We start from the raw sequence: 21,403 nt of genomic DNA, 5'->3' as shown, positions 1-21,403 counted from the left end.
TTTCCTTTATTGTTTCCCAGCAGACTCTCTGGGAGGGGATCACTTGTAAAAAAGGATACAATTTATTTTGATACAGTACATGTTTTTTGTCCAACAAGACATTTGTGTACCACTCAATGTTTAAATACATCTTTGGAACAATTGATGCTTTTAAAGACAGACACATAGCTTCAAGGTTGAGAAGTTTCAGGCCCCCATATTCATACTCTTTGTACAAAACCTTTCTTTTAATCTTTTCTGGTTTGCCGTTCCAGACAAAATCAAAGACCCTCCGCTCATAAATCTTAAAAAAGTTTTGTGATGGAGCTGGTAATGACAAAAACAAATAAATAAATTGAGGGATAATTAACGAGTTGGCAATAGACATTTTACCATACAAGGTTAGGGATTTCCCTTTCCATAATTGCATAATTTTGTCCAGCTTTCTTAGTCGATTATCATAATTTACTGAGCCTAGATCTTCCAGATTTTCTGGGACAACAACACCAAGTATGTTAACTGGTCCATCTGTCCACAAAACAGGCACTTTGCATTCCATTCGAAAGGACGTTCCCTTTAGATTTCCGATCCTTAACATTTTACATTTATCATAATTAAGCTTAAGGCCAGATTGCTGTGAAAATATGTCCAAAAGATTAAGAAGGTTCCGCAAACAATGAGGAAAAATCTTATCTTTGTGAATCAGCCTTTTCTGACATGAACTTCATCAAGAACAAACACAGAACACGCCTCACTGATGCACATCTGCAAGACTCACTCAGAGTTGCAGTGTCAAGTTACACACCAGAGTACAACACACTAGTTAACAGCATGCAATGCCAGGCTTCCCACTAACTGACAAAGAAACAGATAACAGATTTGGTGTCCAGTTCAAAGTGTGACATGATTTAAAAATTTGAGAGTTGACTTTTGTATTTTACATGAGTTATTATTTGTACAAACATGGTGCAAAGTAATTCATGATTTGTTCAAAAATGTTAGTGGCTAGCTAGTTAAAATGGAATATTGTGATTTCACAAGACTGTCTTAGAAGTCATCATTTGAAAATGTTCAATTTGAAAAATGTGCACTTAGAGAAAATATATAAATAAAGTGTTGCATATTGATATTTATCTGTTTCTATATATATTTATTGTGAGAAATCATTAAGATGATCAGTGTTTCCACAAAGATAAATATCATTAATTATTAATAATAACAGAGTTATTGAGCAAATTGGCTACTTCTGGCAATTTATTTAAGTGTGTATCAAACTGGTAGCCCTTCGCATTAATCACTACCCAAGAAGTAGCTCTTGGTTTCAAAAAGGTTGGTGACCCCTGATGTAAGGGATGTATTTATTGATGTTAGGGATGTATTTATTGATGTAAGGGATGCATTTATTGATGTTAGGGATGTATTTATTGATGTTAGGGATGTATTTATTGATGTAAGGGATGTATTTATTGATGTTAGGGATGTATTTATTGATGTAAGGGATGCATTTATTGATGTTAGGGATGTATTTATTGATGTTAGGGATGTATTTATTGATGTTAGGGATGTATTTATTGATGTTAGGGATGTATTTATTGATGTTAGGGATGTATTTATTGATGTAAGGGATGCATTTATTGATGTTAGGGATGTATTTATTGATGTTAGGGATGTATTTATTAATGTAAGGGATGTATTTATTGATGTTAGGGATGTATTTATTGATGTAAGGGATGCATTTATTGATGTTAGGGATGTATTTATTGATGTTAGGGATGTATTTATTGATGTTAGGGATGTATTTATTGATGTTAGGGATGTATTTATTGATGTAAGGGATGCATTTATTGATGTTAGGGATGTATTTATTGATGTTAGGGATGTATTTATTGATGTTAGGGATGTATTTATTGATGTAAGGGATGTATTTATTGATGTTAGGGATGTATTTATTGATGTTAGGGATGTATTTATTGATGTTAGGGATGTATTTATTGATGTAAGGGATGTATTTATTGATGTTAGGGATGTATTTATTGATGTTAGGGATGTATTTATTGATGTTAGGGATGTATTTATTGATGTTAGGGATGTATTTATTGATGTTAGGGATGTATTTATTGATGTTAGGGATGTATTTATTGATGTTAGGGATGTATTTATTGAAGTAAAACCATTATTGAGGGCAAACATACATTTGAAATACTTCACTATTTCTCACCTTTTGCTATTCGTTTTTGTTTTTTGCTTGCGCACTTTTATTGAACTATTATTTCCCCCCCCACGTGTGTCACGTCTCGTCACGTGTTCCGTGAATACATTCCAATGGCCTCCAGGCCAGCCCGCGCCTTGGAGAGAACAAATGATGTCATGTTGGAAAAAAATCCAAATTAAAAACAAGAACATGAATAAAAACATCACCCCCATCTATTTCCACGCAGCAGAACAGCAAGACAACCCACTCGTGTCCGCGCCTCAATTGTACGGCGGGAAAACGGCCTGCTTTTGGTTTTTTTCCCGCTACTATGGCAGGCGGGACACGCCCTCTTTGGGTTCTGCTGCAGCACCCTTCACGCCATTACGTCACCCCACGCACGCACACACACACACGCACGCGCACACACGCACACACACACACACACGCACGCGCACACACGCACACACACACACACACACACGCACGCACACATTCACACACACACACACACTCATAGGCCAATAATCAGCATGATTATTAATTGAAGTGCGTGTTGAATTGTAGGCGCGTACAAGAAAGAAAGCAAGAATGAAAGTAGGCCTCAGTAGAACAACAAAATGGGAGTAGATATTTGACTGCCTAGCTTAGTAGTACAACAAAATGGGAGTAGATATTTGACGGCCTAGCTTAGTAGAACAACAAATGGGAGTAGATATTTGACTGCCTAGCTTAGTAGAACAACAAATGGGAGTAGATATTTGACTGCCTATCTTAGTAGAACAACAAAATGGGAGTTGATGATATTTGACTGCCTAGCTTAGTAGAACAACAAAATGGGAGTAGATATTTGACTGCCTAGCTTAGTAGTACAACAAAATGGGAGTAGATATTTGACTGCCTAGCTTAGTAGTACAACAAAATGGGAGTAGATATTTGACGGCCTAGCTTAGTAGAACAACAAAATGGGAGTAGATATTTGACTGCCTAGCTTAGTAGAACAACAAAATGGGAGTAGATATTTGACGGCCTAGCTTAGTAGCACAACAAAATGGGAGTAGATATTTGACGGCCTATCTTAGTAGAACAACAAAATGGGAGTAGATATTTGACGGCCTATCTTAGTAGAACAACAAAATGGGAGTAGATATTTGACGGCCTCGCTTCACCCAAAAGAGATGTGAGTTACCTTGAGAGCTCCTTGGCTTTGCATTGCGCGCGCACTTCATCGCCTGCCAAGCGGAGGAAGAGGAAGATGAAGAGGAAGATGGGTGAAATAAAAGAGGACAGCAAAATGCCCGCACGACCATAATGGAGGCTTCGTGGGTAAAAAAAAGACACCAATCAACCTACACGCGCACAAGATGCACGTGCGCGTGCATCGTTACGCGCCCGCATCAATTTCACGCCCGACACGCTGTCACGCTTCCCGCTAATATATTAACTCACAGCCGCCAATGCGGCATTTGTGGACATGTTTGCAGGTATATATAAATGTCTTTGCAGGTATATATAAATATGTTTGCAGGTATATATAAATGTGTTTGCAGGTATATATAAATATGTTTGCAGGTATATATAAATGTGTTTGCAGGTATATATAAATGTGTTTGCAGGTATATATAAATGTGTTTGCAGGTATATATAAATGTGTTTGCAGGTATATATAAATATGTTTGCAGGTATGTATAAATGTGTTTGCAGGTATATATAAATGTGTTTGCAGGTATATATAAATGTGTTTGCAGGTATATATAAATGTGTTTGCAGGTATATATAAATGTGTTTGCAGGTATATATAAATATGTTTGCAGGTATATATAAATGTGTTTGCAGGTATATATAAATATGTTTGCAGGTATATATAAATATGTTTACAGGTATATATAAATGTGTTTGCAGGTATATATAAATATGTTTGCAGGTATATATAAATGTGTTTGCAGGTATATATAAATGTGTTTGCAGGTATATATAAATGTGTTTGCAGGTATATATAAATGTGTTTGCAGGTATATATAAATGTGTTTGCAGGTATATATAAATGTGTTTGCAGGTATATATAAATGTGTTTGCAGGTATATATAAAAATATGTTTGCAGGAATATATAAATGTGTTTGCAGGTATATATAAATGTGTTTGCAGGTATATATAAATGTGTTTGCAGGTATATATAAATGTGTTTGCAGGTATATATAAATGTGTTTGCAGGTATATATAAATGTGTTTGCAGGTATATATAAATGTGTTTGCAGGTATATATAAATGTGTTTGCAGGTATATATAAATGTGTTTGCAGGTATATATAAATGTGTTTGCAGGTATATATAAATGTGTTTGCAGGTATATATAAATGTGTTTGCAGGTATATATAAATGTGTTTGCAGGTATATATAAATGTGTTTGCAGGTATATATAAATGTGTTTGCAGGTATATATAAAAATATGTTTGCAGGAATATATACATGTGTTTGCAGGATATAGGCGGTAGTAAATGGATGGATGGAATGTATATAAATGTGTTTGTCTCCTAGAGGATAAAAGAGGCACATCCACGGGACCACTCCCATCCGGGGGAAAAAAGGTGTGATTAGGAATTCCCTGCACGACTGTCATCTCATTTGATGTTATTTTACCAATCCGACACATAGAAATGCTCGGGGGGGGAAACATGTGCTGGCTTTTTTGCGTCGGTGTGGCGGTTGTGCTGAGGACTCCCGGCCGCTAAAGACTGCGGCCTTACGGCGTCACTCCTGCGGCGCAGCGCACATGCAAGCAGCGCACAAGTAGAAGTAGAAGGCCTCCCTCGCTGCGTGGCTCCAAATGCCAAGCAAATAACTGCTGCGATCGCACATTGACGCGCAATAATGTCACAGAAGAAACGGATGACGTAGACAAATGTTGTTTACAGAGGAAAACACTCATTCTTGGCGCAAAAATGCGGCCTTTTTTTTAATTCCTATTTTGTGTGCCGCCGGTGTCAAGAAGCGCTTTGAAGGCGTCTTAAGTCCAAACACATACATCCTTTTTTTCAAGTCCAAACACATACATCCTTTTTTTCAAGTCCAAACACATACATCCTTTTTTTTAAGTCCAAACACATACATCCTTTTTTTTTTAAGTCCAAACACATACATCCTTTTTTTAAGTCCAAACACATACATCCTTTTTTTTTAAGTCCAAACACATACATCCTTTTTTCAAGTCCAAACACATACATCCTTTTTTTAAGTCCAAACACATACATCATTTTTTTAAGTCCAAACACATACTATATACATCATTTTTTTAAGTCCAAACACATACATCCTTTTTTTTTTTAAGTCCAAACACATACATCCTTTTTTTAAGTCCAAACACATACATCCTTTTTTTTAAGTCCAAACACATACATCCTTTTTTCAAGTCCAAACACATACATCCTTTTTTTAAGTCCAAACACATACATCCTTTTTTTTAAGTCCAAACACATACTATATACATCATTTTTTTAAGTCCAAACACATACTATATACATCATTTTTTTAAGTCCAAACACATACTATATACATCATTTTTTCAAGTCCAAACACATACAACATACATCATTTTTTTTAAGTCCAAACACATACTATATACGTCCTCTTTTTGCTCACATCTTCCATTGAAATGTGTGCGCACGCAAGCAGGGACGTGCGCGTGGGCGCGTGGAAGGCACGCGACTTGAAGGCTTTTTTTTTAGGGGGGGGGGGGGGGGGGGGGATTGACGTGTCCGTCCATCTCCTCCCAGAAATAAAATAAATATAACATCTGCAAGCGCGTGACGCGCTAAATAGGCATTTGTATTGCGCGCGCGCGCGCGCGTGTGTGTGTGTGTGTGTGTGTGTGTGTGTGTGTGTGTGTGTGTGTGTGTGTGTGTGTGTGTGTGTGTGTGTGTGTGTGTGTGCGTGATATGCGCAAAGGGCACATCCAAACAGCCAACGTGCCCATGCAGGAGAAGGAGAAGAATGCGTGGATATTGGACACCTGGCGTTGGAGTCATCGATAATTCATCGTCCCGAAGGTGCTTTCATTAGTCCGGCATATTTCTGGAAGGTTCCTAAATGCGCAAAAAGGCTCAGCGGTTGGGCGAGCAAGAAAGAAAAAGCAGAAAATGATCTGGGAAAAAAATGCGTAATTCCGTCCTGAGTTTGCAGGCCAATGTTTGTGACGTGGGAGGAACACTCAAGCATGAAGAATAATAATAATCATAATAATAATAATAATAATAATAATACTGACCTCCATCTATCAGAGCAGCGACAGCAGTAAAAGGATTAATCCCGTGTCACGGAGAGTGGAATATTTCACCTCCACGATGCGTGTAAAAGCAGCTCGCCGGGGCCGGGCGCAGGTGACCATCCGGCGGGCTGAAGCGTCCACACACGTCGCCTGCTTGCCACTCGATCGGAGCGCCTGCGCGCACACGCGCACACGCCCACGCGCGCCGCCCTTCCCCTCCACGCCGTCATCTCTAAAAGGCGCACGGCTCGTGGCCGACACGCGCGTGGACGTGTCGCTCTTCAAAAATAGCAGCAGGTGTTCTTTACCTTTTCCACCTCGGGGCACGGCTTTTCCACTACAGCGGGGCCCGGGGCCCACGCAAATATGTTAGTCCTTGTAGTTGAACAGGACACAGACTATTAGGTCAGGCTGATTGCACAAATAATAATCACACAATCAATAATCAATCTTCTTTCTTAATGACATTTCAGTCATCATTACAAATCATTCCTTGCATGTTTATACACTTCTTTACCCTCCAAGAGCCAAAGTAACCACTTCTTTACCCTCCAAGAGCCAAAGTAACCACTTCTTTACCCTCCAAGAGCCAAAGTAACCACTTCTTTACCCTCCAAGAGCCAAAGTAACCACTTCTTTACCCTCCAAGAGCCAAAGTAACCACTTCTTTACCCTCCAAGAGCCAAAGTAACCACTTCTTTACCCTCCAAGAGCCAAAGTAACCACTTCTTTACCCTCCAAGAGCCAAAGTAACCACTTCTTTACCCTCCAAGAGCCAAAGTAACCACTTCTTTACCCTCCAAGAGCCAAAGTAACCACTTCTTTACCCTCCAAGAACCAAAGTAACCACTTCTTTACCCTCCAAGAGCCAAAGTAACCACTTATTTACCCTCCAAGAGCCAAAGTAACCACTTCTTTACCCTCCAAGAGCCAAAGTAACCACTTCTTTACCCTCCAAGAGCCAAAGTAACCACTTCTTTACCCTCCAAGAGCCAAAGTAACCACTTCTTTACCCTCCAAGAGCCAACGTAACCACTTCTTTACCCTCCAAGAGCCAAAGTAACCACTTCTTTACCCTCCAAGAGCCAAAGTAACCACTTCTTTACCCTCCAAGAGCCAAAGTAACCACTTCTTTACCCTCCAAGAGCCAAAGTAACCACTTCTTTACCCTCCAAGAGCCAAAGTAACCACTTCTTTACCCTCCAAGAGCCAAAGTAACCACTTCTTTACCCTCCAAGAGCCAAAGTAACCACTTCTTTACCCTCCAAGAGCCAACGTAACCACTTCTTTACCCTCCAAGAGCCAAAGTAACCACTTCTTTACCCTCCAAGAGCCAAAGTAACCACTTCTTTACCCTCCAAGAGCCAAAGTAACCACTTCTTTACCCTCCAAGAGCCAAAGTAACCACTTCTTTACCCTCCAAGAGCCAAAGTAACCACTTCTTTACCCTCCAAGAGCCAAAGTAACCACTTCTTTACCCTCCAAGAGCCAACGTAACCACTTCTTTACCCTCCAAGAGCCAAAGTAACCACTTATTTACCCTCCAAGAGCCAAAGTAACCACTTCTTTACCCTCCAAGAGCCAAAGTAACCACTTCTTTACCCTCCAAGAGCCAAAGTAACCACTTCTTTACCCTCCAAGAGCCAAAGTAACCACTTCTTTACCCTCCAAGAGCCAAAGTAACCACTTCTTTACCCTCCAAGAGCCAAAGTAACCACTTCTTTACCCTCCAAGAGCCAAAGTAACCACTTCTTTACCCTCCAAGAGCCAACGTAACCACTTCTTTACCCTCCAAGAGCCAAAGTAACCACTTATTTACCCTCCAAGAGCCAAAGTAACCACTTCTTTACCCTCCAAGAGCCAAAGTAACCACTTCTTTACCCTCCAAGAGCCAAAGTAACCACTAAACACCTCCTTGGGGAGGCATTGGGGTGGCATCCTGAGCAGATGCCCGAGCCACCTCAACTGGCTCCTCTCCATGTGGAGGAGCAGCAGCTTTACTTTGAGCTCCTCCCGGATGACAGAGCTTCTCACCCTACCTCTAAGGGAGAGACCCGCCACCCGGCGGAGGAAACTCATTTCAGCCGCTTGTACCCGTGATCTGGTCCTTTCGGTCATAACCCAAAACTCATGACCATAGGTGAGGATGGGAACGTGGATCGACCGGTAAATTGAGAGCTTTGCCTTCCGGCTTAGCTCCTTCTTCACCACAACGGATCGATACAGCGGAGTCCAACCGTCACTGGTAAGGGCTCCGACTTACTGCCAGCAATGCGGACCAAGCTCTGACACTGATCATACAGGAAGCGGACCGCCACAATCAGACAGTCCGATACCCCATACTCTCTGAGCACTCCCCACAGGACTTCCCGGGGGACACGGTCAAAGGCCTTCTCCAAGTCCACAAAGCACATGTAGACTGGTTGGGCAAACACACATGCACCCTCAAGGACCCTGCCGATAGTATAGAGCTGGTCCACCATTCCACGACCAGGACGAAAACCACACTGTTCCTTCTGAATCCAAGGTTCGACTATTCGGCGTAGCCTCCTCTCCAGTACACCTGAATAGACCTTACCGGGAAGGCTGAAGAGTGTGATCCCACCATAGTTGGAACACACCCTCCGGCCTGCCAATCCAGAGGTACCGCCCCCGATGTCCACGTGATGTTGCAGAGTCTTGTCAACCAAGACAGCCCTACAGCATCCAGAGTCTTAAGGAACCCCGGGCGGATCTCATCTTGGCACCGAGGAGCTTTTTAACTACCTCGGCAACCTCAGTCCTACAAATAGGAGAGCCCACCACATATTTTTCCAGGCACTGCTTCCTCATAGGAAGACGTGTTGGTGGGATTGAAGGAGGTCTTCGAAGTATTCCCTTCACCGATCCACAACATCTGCAGTTGAGGTCAGCAGAACCATACACGGTGTTGACAGTGCACTGCTTCCCTCCCCCCCTGAGACGGCGGATGGTGGTCCAGAATCACTTCGAAGCCGTCCGGAAGTCGTTTTTCATGGCTTCCCCGAACTCCTCCCATGTCCGAGTCTTTGCCTTCACGACCACCGAAGCCGCACACCGCTTGGCCTGTCGGTACCTGTCGGTACCTGTCGGTACCTGTCTGCTGCCTCTGGAGTCCCATGAGCCAAAAGGACCCGATAGGACTCTTTCTTCAGCTTGACGCCATCCCTCACCGCTGGTTGGGTTCTAGGATTACCGCCACGACAGGCACCAACCATTGTGCGGCCACAGCTCCAATCGGCCGCCTAGACCAGTGGTCCCCAACCACCGGTCCGCGGACCGCACAAGAAACACAAAAAAATAAATAAAAATACAATATATGTATATATATATATTTTTAAATTAAATCAACATAAAAAACCCAATATATACATTATATACCAATATATATCAATACAGTCTGCAGGGATACAGTCCGTAAGCACACATGATTGTATTTCTTTATGAAAAAAAAGAAAATACAAAAAATGTATTGATTTTTTTTGAATTTTTGAATTGTCAACTGTCAGCACTGCTAGCAACATCATCTTTCTGCTCGTGTCCGCTTTATTCCCCAACTCTGCTTTTGTTTGATCCACACACATTCAATAGGCAGCTGGGGGTCCACTCCACCGACCCCACCAAGAGTGGGGAATGGTGAACAAGTGACAGAGCACAGGAAAGAGCTTCAAGCCTCTGTAGTTTGACAGGAAGGAGCAGCGTAAATCTGCAGGTGCCCACCTGGGAGCGTCACAGCGTTTTAGGGTGTAAACTGTTTGGACAGCATGGTCAGGTGGGACTGGAGAGGAAGTCCCACCTGACCATGACAGATCTGATGAGAGAGAGAGAGAGAAATGATGTTGACTCATTTCTCCTTCCTTGATATCCTCAAGAAAGGAATGCAAGTGGGTTGTTTGTCTCACCTTTGCAGGAATTAGCCACCACCTGCTGGACAACATTTGTTCATATGGTCCTTTATCCAGGAGCCGTGGCCCCGTGTCTCTTCACTAAGCAGGAGGCCAGGTGATCCCATTTCACAGGTAACAGTTGGCAACCGTACGCACGTGTGTGTGCGTGTGTGTGTGTGTGTGTGTGTTCTTGTATTTCTAGCCTTCTTGAGACATGAAGAAGGAAAAGTATCTTCCACATGAGGAGGGGTGAACAAGTGACGACATCAATCCTGGTCCCAATAACATTGCATCTAATAGAGAGCCAAATACTAGAGTCTGTGAACATTGCTCCAAAGTCAGGATTTTTTTTTGGTTGATTTAATGTGCATACAGAAGTAAAGATTGACAGGTGCAAAGGCAGCAATATATGATACAACAAGATGGCAGCTAAAGAAGGACTTATCTATTCATCCCCGCCAGGTGAACAGCTGATTTGACCACTTCCTGTGCTGACGTGAGACAAGCCATATGTGAGCATAGGATGAACTAATACACTACGCTACTAAGACTATAGTGGCCATTAACACTTAGCTTCTACAGCTTGGTTGCCCAAAGTGCGGCACAGGGGCCATCTGTGGTCCCCGACTCCTTTGTCATCTGTGGTCCCTGACTCCTTTGTCACCTGTGGTCCCTGACTCCTTTGTCATCTGTGGTCCCTGACTCCTTTGTCATCTGTGGTCCCTGACTCCTTTGTCATCTGTGGTCCCTGACTCCTTTGTCATCTGTGGTCCCTGACTCCTTTGTCATCTGTGGTCCCTGACTCCTTTGTCATCTGTGGTCCCTGACTCCTTTGTCATCTGTGGTCCCTGACTCCTTTGTCATCTGTGGTCCCTGACTCCTTTGTCATCTGTGGTCCCTGACTGACTCCTTTGTCATCTGTGGTCCCTGACTCCTTTGTCATCTGTGGTCCCTGACTCCTTTGTCATCTGTGGTCCCTGACTGACTCCTTTGTCATCTGTGGTCCCTGACTCCTTTGTCACCTGTGGTCCATGACTCCTTTGTCATCTGTGGTCCCTGACTCCTTTGTCACCTGTGGTCCCTGACTCCTTTGTCATCTGTGGTCCCTGACTCCTTTGTCATCTGTGGTCCCTGACTCCTTTGTCATCTGTGGTCCCTGACTCCTTTGTCATCTGTGGTCCCTGACTCCTTTGTCATCTGTGGTCCCTGACTCCTTTGTCATCTGTGGTCCCTGACTCCTTTGTCATCTGTGGTCCCTGACTGACTCCTTTGTCATCTGTGGTCCCTGACTCCTTTGTCATCTGTGGTCCCTGACTCCTTTGTCATCTGTGGTCCCTGACTGACTCCTTTGTCATCTGTGGTCCCTGACTCCTTTGTCACCTGTGGTCCATGACTCCTTTGTCATCTGTGGTCCCTGACTCCTTTGTCACCTGTGGTCCCTGACTCCTTTGTCATCTGTGGTCCCTGACTCCTTTGTCATCTGTGGTCCCTGACTCCTTTGTCATCTGTGGTCCCTGACTCCTTTGTCATCTGTGGTCCCTGACTCCTTTGTCATCTGTGGTCCCTGACTCCTTTGTCATCTGTGGTCCCTGACTGACTCCTTTGTCATCTGTGGTCCCTGACTCCTTTGTCATCTGTGGTCCCTGACTCCTTTGTCATCTGTGGTCCCTGACTGACTCCTTTGTCATCTGTGGTCCCTGACTCCTTTGTCACCTGTGGTCCATGACTCCTTTGTCATCTGTGGTCCCTGACTCCTTTGTCACCTGTGGTCCCTGACTCCTTTGTCATCTGTGGTCCCTGACTCCTTTGTCATCTGTGGTCCCTGACTCCTTTGTCATCTGTGGTCCCTGACTCCTTTGTCATCTGTGGTCCCTGACTCCTTTGTCATCTGTGGTCCCTGACTCCTTTGTCATCTGTGGTCCCTGACTCCTTTGTCATCTGTGGTCCCTGACTCCTTTGTCATCTGTGGTCCCTGACTCCTTTGTCATCTGTGGTCCCTGACTGACTCCTTTGTCATCTGTGGTCCCTGACTCCTTTGTCATCTGTGGTCCCCGACTCCTTTGTCATCTGTGGTCCCTGACTCCTTTGTCATCTGTGGTCCCCGACTCCTTTGTCATCTGTGGTCCCTGACTCCTTTGTCATCTGTGGTCCCTGACTCCTTTGTCATCTGTGGTCCCTGACTCCTTTGTCATCTGTGGTCCCTGACTCCTTTGTCATCTGTGGTCCCTGACTCTTTTGTCATCTGTGGTCCCTGACTCCTTTGTCATCTGTGGTCCCTGACTCTTTTGTCATCTGTGGTCCCTGACTCCTTTGTCATCTGTGGTCCCCGACTCCTTTGTCATCTGTGGTCCCCGACTCCTTTGTCATCTGTGGTCCCTGACTCCTTTGTCATCTGTGGTCCCTGACTCCTTTGTCATCTGTGGTCCCTGACTGACTCCTTTGTCATCTGTGGTCCCCGACTCCTTTGTCATCTGTGGTCCCTGACTGACTCCTTTGTCATCTGTGGTCCCCGACTCCTTTGTCATCTGTGGTCCCCGACTCCTTTGTCATCTGTGGTCCCTGACTCCTTTGTCCTCTATGGTCCCTGACTCCTTTGTCATCTGTGGTCCCTGACTCCTTTGTCATCTGTGGTCCCTGACTCCTTTGTCCTCTGTGGTCCCTGACTCCTTTGTCATCTGTGGTCCCTGACTCCTTTGTCATCTGTGGTCCCTGACTCCTTTGTCATCTGTGGTCCCTGACTCCTTTGTCCTCTGTGGTCCCTGACTCCTTTGTCATCTGTGGTCCCTGACTCCTTTGTCATCTGTGGTCCCTGACTCCTTTGTCATCTGTGGTCCCTGACTCCTTTGTCATCTGTGGTCCCTGACTCCTTTGTCATCTGTGGTCCCTGACTCCTTTGTCATCTGTGGTCCCTGACTCCTTTGTCATCTGTGGTCCCTGACTCCTTTGTCATCTGTGGTCCCTGACTGACTCCTTTGTCATCTGTGGTCCCCGACTCCTTTGTCATCTGTGGTCCCTGACTCCTTTGTCACCTGTGGTCCCTGACTCCTTTGTCATCTGTGGTCCCTGACTCCTTTGTCATCTGTGGTCCCTGACTCCTTTGTCATCTGTGGTCCCTGACTCCTTTGTCATCTGTGGTCCCCGACTCCTTTGTCATCTGTGGTCCCTGACTCCTTTGTCATCTGTGGTCCCTGACTCCTTTGTCATCTGTGGTCCCCGACTCCTTTGTCATCTGTGGTTCCTGACTCCTTTGTCAGCTGTGGTCCCTGACTCCTTTGTCATCTGTGGTCCCTGACTGACTCCTTTGTCATCTGTGGTCCCTGACTCCTTTGTCATCTGTGGTCCCTGACTCCTTTGTCATCTGTGGTCCCTGACTGACTCCTTTGTCATCTGTGGTCCCTGACTCCTTTGTCATCTGTGGTCCCTGACTCTTTTGTCATCTGTGGTCCCTGACTCCTTTGTCATCTGTGGTCCCCGACTCCTTTGTCATCTGTGGTCCCTGACTCCTTTGTCATCTGTGGTCCCTGACTCCTTTGTCATCTGTGGTCCCCGACTCCTTTGTCATCTGTGGTCCCTGACTCTTTTGTCATCTGTGGTCCCTGACTCCTTTGTCATCTGTGGTCCCCGACTCCTTTGTCATCTGTGGTCCCCGACTCCTTTGTCATCTGTGGTCCCTGACTCCTTTGTCATCTGTGGTCCCTGACTCCTTTGTCATCTGTGGTCCCTGACTCCTTTGTCATCTGTGGTCCCTGACTGACTCCTTTGTCATCTGTGGTCCCCGACTCCTTTGTCATCTGTGGTCCCTGACTGACTCCTTTGTCATCTGTGGTCCCCGACTCCTTTGTCATCTGTGGTCCCTGACTCCTTTGTCATCTGTGGTCCCTGACTCCTTTGTCCTCTATGGTCCCTGACTCCTTTGTCATCTGTGGTCCCTGACTCCTTTGTCATCTGTGGTCCCTGACTCCTTTGTCCTCTGTGGTCCCTGACTCCTTTGTCATCTGTGGTCCCTGACTCCTTTGTCATCTGTGGTCCCTGACTCCTTTGTCATCTGTGGTCCCTGACTCCTTTGTCCTCTGTGGTCCCTGACTCCTTTGTCATCTGTGGTCCCTGACTCCTTTGTCATCTGTGGTCCCTGACTCCTTTGTCATCTGTGGTCCCTGACTCCTTTGTCATCTGTGGTCCCTGACTCCTTTGTCATCTGTGGTCCCTGACTCCTTTGTCATCTGTGGTCCCTGACTCCTTTGTCATCTGTGGTCCCTGACTCCTTTGTCATCTGTGGTCCCTGACTCCTTTGTCATCTGTGGTCCCTGACTGACTCCTTTGTCATCTGTGGTCCCCGACTCCTTTGTCATCTGTGGTCCCTGACTCCTTTGTCACCTGTGGTCCCTGACTCCTTTGTCATCTGTGGTCCCTGACTCCTTTGTCATCTGTGGTCCCTGACTCCTTTGTCATCTGTGGTCCCTGACTCCTTTGTCATCTGTGGTCCCCGACTCCTTTGTCATCTGTGGTCCCTGACTCCTTTGTCATCTGTGGTCCCTGACTCCTTTGTCATCTGTGGTCCCCGACTCCTTTGTCATCTGTGGTCCCTGACTCCTTTGTCAGCTGTGGTCCCTGACTCCTTTGTCATCTGTGGTCCCTGACTGACTCCTTTGTCATCTGTGGTCCCTGACTCCTTTGTCATCTGTGGTCCCTGACTCATTTGTCATCTGTGGTCCCTGACTGACTCCTTTGTCATCTGTGGTCCCTGACTCCTTTGTCATCTGTGGTCCCCGACTCCTTTGTCATCTGTGGTCCCTGACTCCTTTGTCATCTGTGGTCCCCGACTCCTTTGTCATCTGTGGTCCCTGACTCCTTTGTCGTCTGTGGTCCCTGACTCCTTTGTCATCTGTGGTCCCTGACTCCTTTGTCATCTGTGGTCCCTGACTCCTTTGTCATCTGTGGTCCCTGACTCCTTTGTCATCTGTGGTCCCTGACTGACTCCTTTGGCATCTGTGGTCCCTGACTCCTTTGTCATCTGTGGTCCCTGACTCCTTTGTCATCTGTGGTCCCTGACTCCTTTGTCATCTGTGGTCCCTGACTCCTTTGTCATCTGTGGTCCCTGACTCCTTTGTCATCTGTGGTCCCTGACTCCTTTGTCATCTGTGGTCCCTGACTGACTCCTTTGTCATCCGTGGTCCCTGACTCCTTTGTCATCTGTGGTCCCTGACTCCTTTGTCATCTGTGGTCCCTGACTCCTTTGTCATCTGTGGTCCCTGACTCCTTTGTCATCTGTGGTCCCCGACTCCTTTGTCATCTGTGGTCCCTGACTGACTCCTTTGTCATCTGTGGTCCCTGACTCCTTTGTCATCTGTGGTCCCTGACTCCTTTGTCATCTGTGGTCCCTGACTGACTCCTTTGTCATCTGTGGTCCCTGACTCTTTTGTCATCTGTGGTCCCTGACTCCTTTGTCATCTGTGGTCCCCGACTCCTTTGTCATCTGTGGTCCCTGACTGACTCCTTTGTCATCTGTGGTCCCTGACTCCTTTGTCATCTGTGGTCCCTGACTCCTTTGTCATCTGTGGTCCCCGACTCCTTTGTCATCTGTGGTCCCTGACTCCTTTGTCATCTGTGGTCCCTGACTCATTTGTCATCTGTGGTCCCTGACTCCTTTGTCATCTGTGGTCCCTGACTCCTTTGTCATCTGTGGTCCCTGACTCCTTTGTCATCTGTGGTCCCTGACTCCTTTGTCATCTGTGGTCCCTGACTCCTTTGTCATCTGTGGTCCCTGACTCCTTTGTCATCTGTGGTCCCTGACTCCTTTGTCATCTGTGGTCCCTGACTCCTTTGTCGTCTGTGGTCCCTGACTCCTTTGTCATCTGTGGTCCCTGACTCCTTTGTCATCTGTGGTCCCTGACTGACTCCTTTGTCATGTGTGGTCCCTGACTCCTTTGTCACCTGTGGTCCCTGACTCCTTTGTCGTCTGTGGTCCCTGACTCCTTTGTCATCTGTGGTCCCTGACTCCTTTGTCATCTGTGGTCCCTGACTGACTCCTTTGTCATCCGTGGTCCCTGACTCCTTTGTCATCTGTGGTCCCTGACTGACTCCTTTGTCATCTGTGGTCCCTGACTGACTCCTTTGTCATCTGTGGTCCCTGACTCCTTTGTCGTCTGTGGTCCCTGACTCCTTTGTCATCTGTGGTCCCCGACTCCTTTGTCATCTGTGGTCTCAGACTGACCCCTTTGTCATCTGTGGTCCCTGACTCCTTTGTCATCTGTGGTCCCTGACTCCTTTGTCATCTGTGGTCCCTGACTCCTTTGTCATCTGTGGTCCCTGACTCCTTTGTCATCTGTGGTCCCTGACTCCTTTGTCACCTGTGGTCCCTGACTCCTTTGTCATCTGTGGTCCCTGACTCTTTTGTCATCTGTGGTCCCTGACTCCTTTGTCATCTGTGGTCCCTGACTGACTCCTTTGTCATCTGTGGTCCCTGACTCCTTTGTCATCTGTGGTCCCTGACTCCTTTGTCATCTGTGGTCCCTGACTCCTTTGTCATCTGTGGTCCCTGACTCTTTTGTCATCTGTGGTCCCTGACTCCTTTGTCATCTGTGGTCCCTGACTCCTTTGTCATCTGTGGTCCCTGACTCCTTTGTCATCTGTGGTCCCTGACTCCTTTGTCATCTGTGGTCCCCGACTCCTTTGTCATCTGTGGTCCCCGACTCCTTTGTCATCTGTGGTCCCTGACTCCTTTGTCATCTGTGGTCCATGACTCCTTTGTCATCTGTGGTCCCTGACTCCTTAGTCATCTGTGGTCCCCGACTCCTTTGTCATCTGTGGTCCCTGACTCCTTTGTCATCTGTGGTCCCTGACTCCTTTGTCATCTGTGGTCCCTGACTCCTTTGTCATCTGTGGTCCCTGACTCCTTTGTCATCTGTGGTCCCCGACTCCTTTGTCATCTGTGGTCCCTGACTCCTTTGTCATCTGTGGTCCCTGACTCCTTTGTCATCTGTGGTCTCAGACTGACCCCTTTGTCATCTGTGGTCCCTGACTCCTTTGTCATCTGTGGTCCCTGACTCCTTTGTCATCTGTGGTCCCTGACTCCTTTGTCATCTGTGGTCCCTGACTCCTTTGTCATCTGTGGTCCCTGACTCCTTTGTCACCTGTGGTCCCTGACTCCTTTGTCATCTGTGGTCCCTGACTCTTTTGTCATCTGTGGTCCCTGACTCCTTTGTCATCTGTGGTCCCTGACTGACTCCTTTGTCATCTGTGGTCCCTGACTCCTTTGTCATCTGTGGTCCCTGACTCCTTTGTCATCTGTGGTCCCTGACTCCTTTGTCATCTGTGGTCCCTGACTCCTTTGTCATCTGTGGTCCCTGACTCCTTTGTCATCTGTGGTCCCTGACTCCTTTGTCATCTGTGGTCCCTGACTCCTTTGTCATCTGTGGTCCCTGACTCCTTTGTCATCTGTGGTCCCCGACTCCTTTGTCATCTGTGGTCCCCGACTCCTTTGTCATCTGTGGTCCCTGACTCCTTTGTCATCTGTGGTCCATGACTCCTTTGTCATCTGTGGTCCCTGACTCCTTAGTCATCTGTGGTCCCCGACTCCTTTGTCATCTGTGGTCCCTGACTCCTTTGTCATCTGTGGTCCCTGACTCCTTTGTCATCTGTGGTCCCTGACTCCTTTGTCATCTGTGGTCCCTGACTCCTTAGTCATCTGTGGTCCCTGACTCCTTTGTCACCTGTGGTCCCTGACTCCTTTGTCGTCTGTGGTCCCTGACTCCTTTGTCATCTGTGGTCCCTGACTCCTTTGTCATCTGTGGTCCCTGACTGACTCCTTTGTCATCTGTGGTCCCTGACTGACTCCTTTGTCATCTGTGGTCCCTGACTCCTTTGTCATCTGTGGTCCCTGACTCCTTTGTCATCTGTGGTCCCTGACTCCTTTGTCATCTGTGGTCCCTGACTCCTTTGTCACCTGTGGTCCCTGACTCCTTTGTCACCTGTGGTCCCTGACTCCTTTGTTATCTGTGGTCCCTGACTCCTTTGTCATCTGTGGTCCCTGACTCCTTTGTCATCTGTGGTCCCTGACTCCTTTGTCATCTGTGGTCCCTGACTCCTTTGTCATCTGTGGTCCCTGACTCCTTTGTCATCTGTGGTCCCTGACTCCTTTGTCATCTGTGGTCCCTGACTCCTTTGTCATCTGTGGTCCCTGACTGACTCCTTTGTCATCTGTGGTCCCTGACTCCTTTGTCATCTGTGGTCCCTGACTCCTTTGTCATCTGTGGTCCCTGACTCCTTTGTCATCTGTGGTCCCTGACTCCTTTGTCATCTGTGGTCCCTGACTGACTCCTTTGTCATCTGTGGTCCCTGACTGACTCCTTTGTCATCTGTGGTCCCTGACTGACTCCTTTGTCATCTGTGGTCCCTGACTGACTCCTTTGTCATCTGTGGTCCCTGACTCCTTTGTCATCTGTGGTCCCTGACTCCTTTGTCATCTGTGGTCCATGACTCCTTTGTCATCTGTGGTCCCTGACTGACTCCTTTGTCATCTGTGGTCCCTGACTCCTTTGTCATCTGTGGTCCCCGACTTCTTTGTCATCTGTGGTCCCTGACTCCTTTGTCATCTGTGGTCCCTGACTCCTTTGTCATCTGTGGTCCCTGACTGACTCCTTTGCCATCTGTGGTCCCTGACTGACTCCTTTGTCATCTGTGGTCCCTGACTCCTTTGTCATCTATGGTCCCCGACTCCTTTGTCATCTGTGGTCCCTGACTCCTTTGTCATCCGTGGTCCCCGACTCCTTTGTCATCTGTGGTCCCTGACTCCTTTGTCATCTGTGGTCCCTGACTCCTTTGTCATCTGTGGTCCCTGACTCCTTTGTCATCTGTGGTCCCTGACTCCTTTGTCATCTGTGGTCCCTGACTCCTTTGTCATCTGTGGTCCCTGACTCCTTTGTCATCTGTGGTCCCTGACTCTTTTGTCATCTGTGGTCCCTGACTGACTCCTTTGTCATCTGTGGTCCCTGACTCCTTTGTCATCTGTGGTCCCTGACTCCTTTGTCATCTGTGGTCCCTGACTCCTTTGTCATCTGTGGTCCCTGACTCCTTTGTCATCTGTGGTCCCTGACTCCTTTGTCATCTGTGGTCCCCGACTTCTTTGTCATCTGCGGTCCCTGACTCCTTTGTCATCTGTGGTCCCTGACTCCTTTGTCATCTGTGGTCCCTGACTCCTTTGTCATCTATGGTCCCTGACTGACTCCTTTGTCATCTGTGGTCCCTGACTCCTTTGTCATCTGTGGTCCCCGACTCCTTTGTCATCTGTGGTCCCTGACTCCTTTGTCATCTGTGGTCCGCGACTCTTTTGTCATCTGTGGTCCCTGACTCCTTTGTCATCTGTGGTTCCTGACTCCTTTGTCATCTGTGGTCCCTGACTCCTTTGTCATCTGTGGTCCCTGACTCCTTTGTCATCTGTGGTCCCTGACTCCTTTGTCATCTGTGGTCCCTGACTCCTTTGTCATCTGTGGTCCCTGACTCTTTTGTCATCTGTGGTCCCTGACTCCTTTGTCATCTGTGGTCCCTGACTCTTTTGTCATCTGTGGTCCCTGACTCCTTTGTCATCTGTGGTCCCCGACTCCTTTGTCATCTGTGGTCCCCGACTCCTTTGTCATCTGTGGTCCCTGACTCCTTTGTCATCTGTGGTCCCTGACTCCTTTGTCATCTGTGGTCCCTGACTCCTTTGTCATCTGTGGTCCCTGACTGACTCCTTTGTCATCTGTGGTCCCCGACTCCTTTGTCATCTGTGGTCCCTGACTGACTCCTTTGTCATCTGTGGTCCCCGACTCCTTTGTCATCTGTGGTCCCTGACTCCTTTGTCATCTGTGGTCCCTGACTCCTTTGTCCTCTATGGTCCCTGACTCCTGTGTCATCTGTGGTCCCTGACTCCTTTGTCATCTGTGGTCCCTGACTCCTTTGTCCTCTGTGGTCCCTGACTCCTTTGTCATCTGTGGTCCCTGACTCCTTTGTCATCTGTGGTCCCTGACTCCTTTGTCATCTGTGGTCCCTGACTCCTTTGTCCTCTGTGGTCCCTGACTCCTTTGTCATCTGTGGTCCCTGACTCCTTTGTCATCTGTGGTCCCTGACTCCTTTGTCATCTGTGGTCCCTGACTCCTTTGTCATCTGTGGTCCCTGACTCCTTTGTCATCTGTGGTCCCTGACTCCTTTGTCATCTGTGGTCCCTGACTCCTTTGTCATCTGTGGTCCCTGACTCCTTTGTCATCTGTGGTCCCTGACTGACTCCTTTGTCATCTGTGGTCCCCGACTCCTTTGTCATCTGTGGTCCCTGACTCCTTTATCACCTGTGGTCCGTGACTCCTTTGTCATCTGTGGTCCCTGACTCCTTTGTCATCTGTGGTCCCTGACTCCTTTGTCATCTGTGGTCCCTGACTCCTTTGTCATCTGTGGTCCCCGACTCCTTTGTCATCTGTGGTCCCTGACTCCTTTGTCATCTGTGGTCCCTGACTCCTTTCTCATCTGTGGTCCCCGACTCCTTTGTCATCTGTGGTCCCTGACTCCTTTGTCAGCTGTGGTCCCTGACTCCTTTGTCATCTGTGGTCCCTGACTGACTCCTTTGTCATCTGTGGTCCCTGACTCCTTTGTCATCTGTGGTCCCTGACTCCTTTGTCATCTGTGGTCCCTGACTGACTCCTTTGTCATCTGTGGTCCCTGACTCCTTTGTCATCTGTGGTCCCCGACTCCTTTGTCATCTGTGGTCCCTGACTCCTTTGTCATCTGTGGTCCCCGACTCCTTTGTCATCTGTGGTCCCTGACTCCTTTGTCGTCTGTGGTCCCTGACTCTTTTGTCATCTGTGGTCCCTGACTCCTTTGTCATCTGTGGTCCCTGACTCCTTTGTCATCTGTGGTCCCTGACTCCTTTGGCATCTGTGGTCCCTGACTCCTTTGTCATCTGTGGTCCCTGACTCCTTTGTCATCTGTGGTCCCTGACTCCTTTGTCATCTGTGGTCCCTGACTCCTTTGTCATCTGTGGTCCCTGACTCCTTTGTCATCTGTGGTCCCTGACTCCTTTGTCATCTGTGGTCCCTGACT

General features: G+C 47.1%; 2 protein-coding genes across 5 annotated transcripts in view; both read left to right on the top strand.

The window, feature by feature from the left end:
• Window positions 1-21,403, top strand: part of nrxn3a (neurexin 3a) — a 462,182-nt gene that overhangs the window by 20,489 nt on the left and 420,290 nt on the right. The gene's annotated exons all lie outside the window — the stretch shown is intronic.
• Window positions 6,508-8,331, top strand: LOC133640902 (mucin-7-like). The gene is made up of 12 exons (XM_062034584.1): window positions 6,508-6,728; window positions 6,988-7,056; window positions 7,112-7,180; window positions 7,236-7,304; window positions 7,360-7,428; window positions 7,484-7,552; window positions 7,608-7,676; window positions 7,732-7,800; window positions 7,887-7,955; window positions 8,011-8,079; window positions 8,135-8,203; window positions 8,259-8,331. The coding sequence occupies exons 1-12, from the start codon at window positions 6,508-6,510 to the stop codon at window positions 8,329-8,331; spliced, it is 984 nt and encodes a 327-aa protein (XP_061890568.1).

This window comes from Entelurus aequoreus, linkage group LG23, assembly GCF_033978785.1.
Source record: "Entelurus aequoreus isolate RoL-2023_Sb linkage group LG23, RoL_Eaeq_v1.1, whole genome shotgun sequence".
Classification (NCBI taxonomy): domain Eukaryota; kingdom Metazoa; phylum Chordata; class Actinopteri; order Syngnathiformes; family Syngnathidae; genus Entelurus; species Entelurus aequoreus.
The sequence above is the reverse complement of the archived record's forward strand: the minus strand, read 5'-3'. Positions and strand labels throughout refer to the sequence as shown.

What these genes read in the sequence shown, in the direction of transcription:
- LOC133640902 (XM_062034584.1), top strand. Translation starts at nt 6,508, where the DNA reads ATGCGTGTAAAAGCAGCTCGCCGGGGCCGGGCGCAGGTGACCATCCGG. An exon ending in TTTACCCTCCAAGAGCCAAA is followed by an intron (nt 7,057 to 7,111) that starts GTAACCACTTCT and finishes TTACCCTCCAAG; the next exon opens with AGCCAAAGTAACCACTTCTT. An exon ending in TTTACCCTCCAAGAGCCAAC is followed by an intron (nt 8,204 to 8,258) that starts GTAACCACTTCT and finishes TTACCCTCCAAG; the next exon opens with AGCCAAAGTAACCACTTCTT.